General features: G+C 51.8%; 1 protein-coding gene across 1 annotated transcript in view; it reads right to left on the bottom strand.

Annotated features, from left to right (window-relative positions):
- Positions 1–2,500, bottom strand: part of LOC126570261 (uncharacterized) — a 5,630-nt gene that overhangs the window by 2,387 nt on the left and 743 nt on the right. The window contains exon 3 of the mRNA XM_050227879.1: positions 1–2,500. This exon is cut by the window's left edge and continues 1,488 nt beyond it; it is cut by the window's right edge and continues 132 nt beyond it. Within this exon, the coding sequence (XP_050083836.1) occupies positions 1–2,500 (2,500 nt within the window).

Here is a 2,500-nt window from a genome sequence, read left to right as displayed (position 1 = left end):
AATCCTCCCTCCATATCATCCGATGACGATCGATGAGTGGATTTGTAGATCGTTACCGTTTTGATCGGTGTTTTGTGTGGTGCCTTAAATACCATCGGCTTCATCTTCTTCTTGTCCCGCACAATGTACTCGATCGGTTCGTGTAGCTTCGCAGTGGAGCTCAGGGCTTTCAGGGTTGCATCGGACGCCGATCCGAGATAGAACTCACCATCCGCTACAGCGTGCAGACTGTCCCAGTTGTACTTCATGGCAAAGTCCTCGGCCAGCTTGGTGGAGTAGTTGCTGCTAAGGAATGCGGAGGAATCATCCGCGTCCGCGTTGATGCGAAAGTCTTGCGGGAGTTTCGATTGATCGTCACCCAGTTTGATCTCGGTACCGTTTGCAAACACATAGTACGTGGTCACCTTGGGATCAGTGAAGTATTCCGGTTTTGTTGCTGGCTCATTCGGTGGTGGGTTGAAGCCGATCGATGTGGTCAGGTTCTGGATTGCTTTAGCAGGTCCAGCTGTCGGCGTGTAGCTGACATCCGTCGGTGATTGCTTCATGAAGATGGTGGTACTGAGCGTTTTGAAGGGTTGTTCCGATGGGCGGATATTGGTGTATGATTTTGGCGTCTCGTGGTACTTTGAGAATGACTTTGGTGATTCTTTCATTTGTGGAAACTCAAAGAGCGTGTCCGAGGATGTAGGAGAAGCGGTACTGCTGGGCGTGTACTTGGTGTAAGGTGATGGGGAGGCCGCAAACAGCTTAGGATAATCCTGTGAAGCCGCCAGAAACGCTTCCGGCGTGGATGAGGGTGAAAATCCGGAGAAGGACTCACCGCTCGCTGCTGCATCGTGAGTCTGTTTGAAGCTGTATTGTCCAGTCGCTTCTTGGTAAGACTCACTCGGCATCTTTGCGGGAATGAACTTCGGGAACGGTGCAGGTGAGGAGGAGATCTTTTGGAATCCGTGGCCTGCGGTGGAAATCTCGGGTGTTGGACTGGGCCGGTACTTGTACGGATCGTACGTTGATTTCTCACGCTGAAGCGAACTGGTCGACAGTGGCGTCGGATAGCTCGTCACCTTGGAGTAACTTGGCGCTGGAGACGGCTTCGGAAGATCCGCAAACTTATGCTTCGCTGGGCGTGCGGTGGCCAATTTCATGAAATCGGAGGACACATCGCCGGTTGGATAGTGTTTCTCTCGAGTCTCTTGGTGCTTGGAACTGTGGTATGGCCCGGGGGTCGATACTTCGATCTTTTTCGGTGGATCCACATGGTATGACTTGGGTGGATGATAAGTGTAGGTCTCTTTGTGCACGACCGGAGGAGCAGACTCTTGCTCGTACTTTACCGACGGTTTGAACTCTTCCACATGGTGCGATTTGAGTGGTTTGTACCGATACGGTTCTTCAGAAGGCACCGGTTCCGGTTCCATCTGCACCTGCCTAACCGATTCAATGGCATGATAGTTCTTCGTGGGATAGTACTTCGGTTCCACTGTAGTGTGTGGCCTTTCCTTCTTCACTGGACGTGGCGTCTCATAGCTGTGATGATGATGGTGATGATGTTGATGCTCCTGTTGATGAGACAGATATTGCTGTTGCTGGTGCTGTTTCATGAAGCTTTCCTCAACTTCTTTCTCGTATTTTACATGCGGGTTTGGTTCTTCTACCGCAAATTGTTTGTTTTCATGCTGATACGTTGGTGCAAACTCAACCGGAGTCTCGTATTCCTTCGTTGGCCGATATCTTCCAAGCTCAACGGGTTGGTGTGGTTTCGGGGATTTGCTACTCGGATACTCACGCTCGCGTTCTTCCTCTCGATGGTGCTTGTGCTTCGAATGGTATGATGCTTCTGGAGAGGGGCGCACCTTGTGAACGGTTAGAATCGAACTGCTGGCCTGCGAATCTTTCGTTGCTCCGAACTTGTGGAACTCCTGATAGCTGCTACCAGAGTCATGGTGCGTGTTGTAGCTGCTACTGCCAAAGGATGAGTCGTCGGGCCGGACAACCTGGGCGTACACGTTTGAAGCGGCCGTATCCTGCTGCTTGATAGCCGTTGGTTTACCAGAAACCGACGAGAGCACCGTCTTGGACATTGGTTCCTTCGGTGATTGCTTCTCCTTCGGTCGATAGGTAATAGGAGTTGGTTCAGGCTCTGGATGCTCTACTTCTTCCGCCACAAACGGTGTCACCGTGTGCAGAAGCATCGGCTTGGTTGTCTTGGGTTTCATGTGCTTCGGTCTATAGGTTGGATGTAACTGCGGTGGCAGAGCCGTTGGTTGAGCCGATTGAACCGGCGCATACGAAGCCGGAGTCGATGGTTTCGTTGGGGTAGGTTTGCTGTGGTAGATGATGTGTGGCTCGGACTCACGTTCACGATCGGAACTCTTGCTAGGGCCATAATGATCATACTTGACGGTCGTAAACTCAACGAACGAGCTGCCCGGCATTGCGGTAGTGCCCTTCTGGCCTGCTCCTTGCAAATACTGCTGCCGTAACCGTAAGGCTTCGTGGA

The sequence above is a fragment of the Anopheles aquasalis genome, chromosome 2, assembly GCF_943734665.1.
Source record: "Anopheles aquasalis chromosome 2, idAnoAquaMG_Q_19, whole genome shotgun sequence".
NCBI classification, from domain to species: domain Eukaryota; kingdom Metazoa; phylum Arthropoda; class Insecta; order Diptera; family Culicidae; genus Anopheles; species Anopheles aquasalis.
The sequence above is the reverse complement of the archived record's forward strand: the minus strand, read 5'-3'. Positions and strand labels throughout refer to the sequence as shown.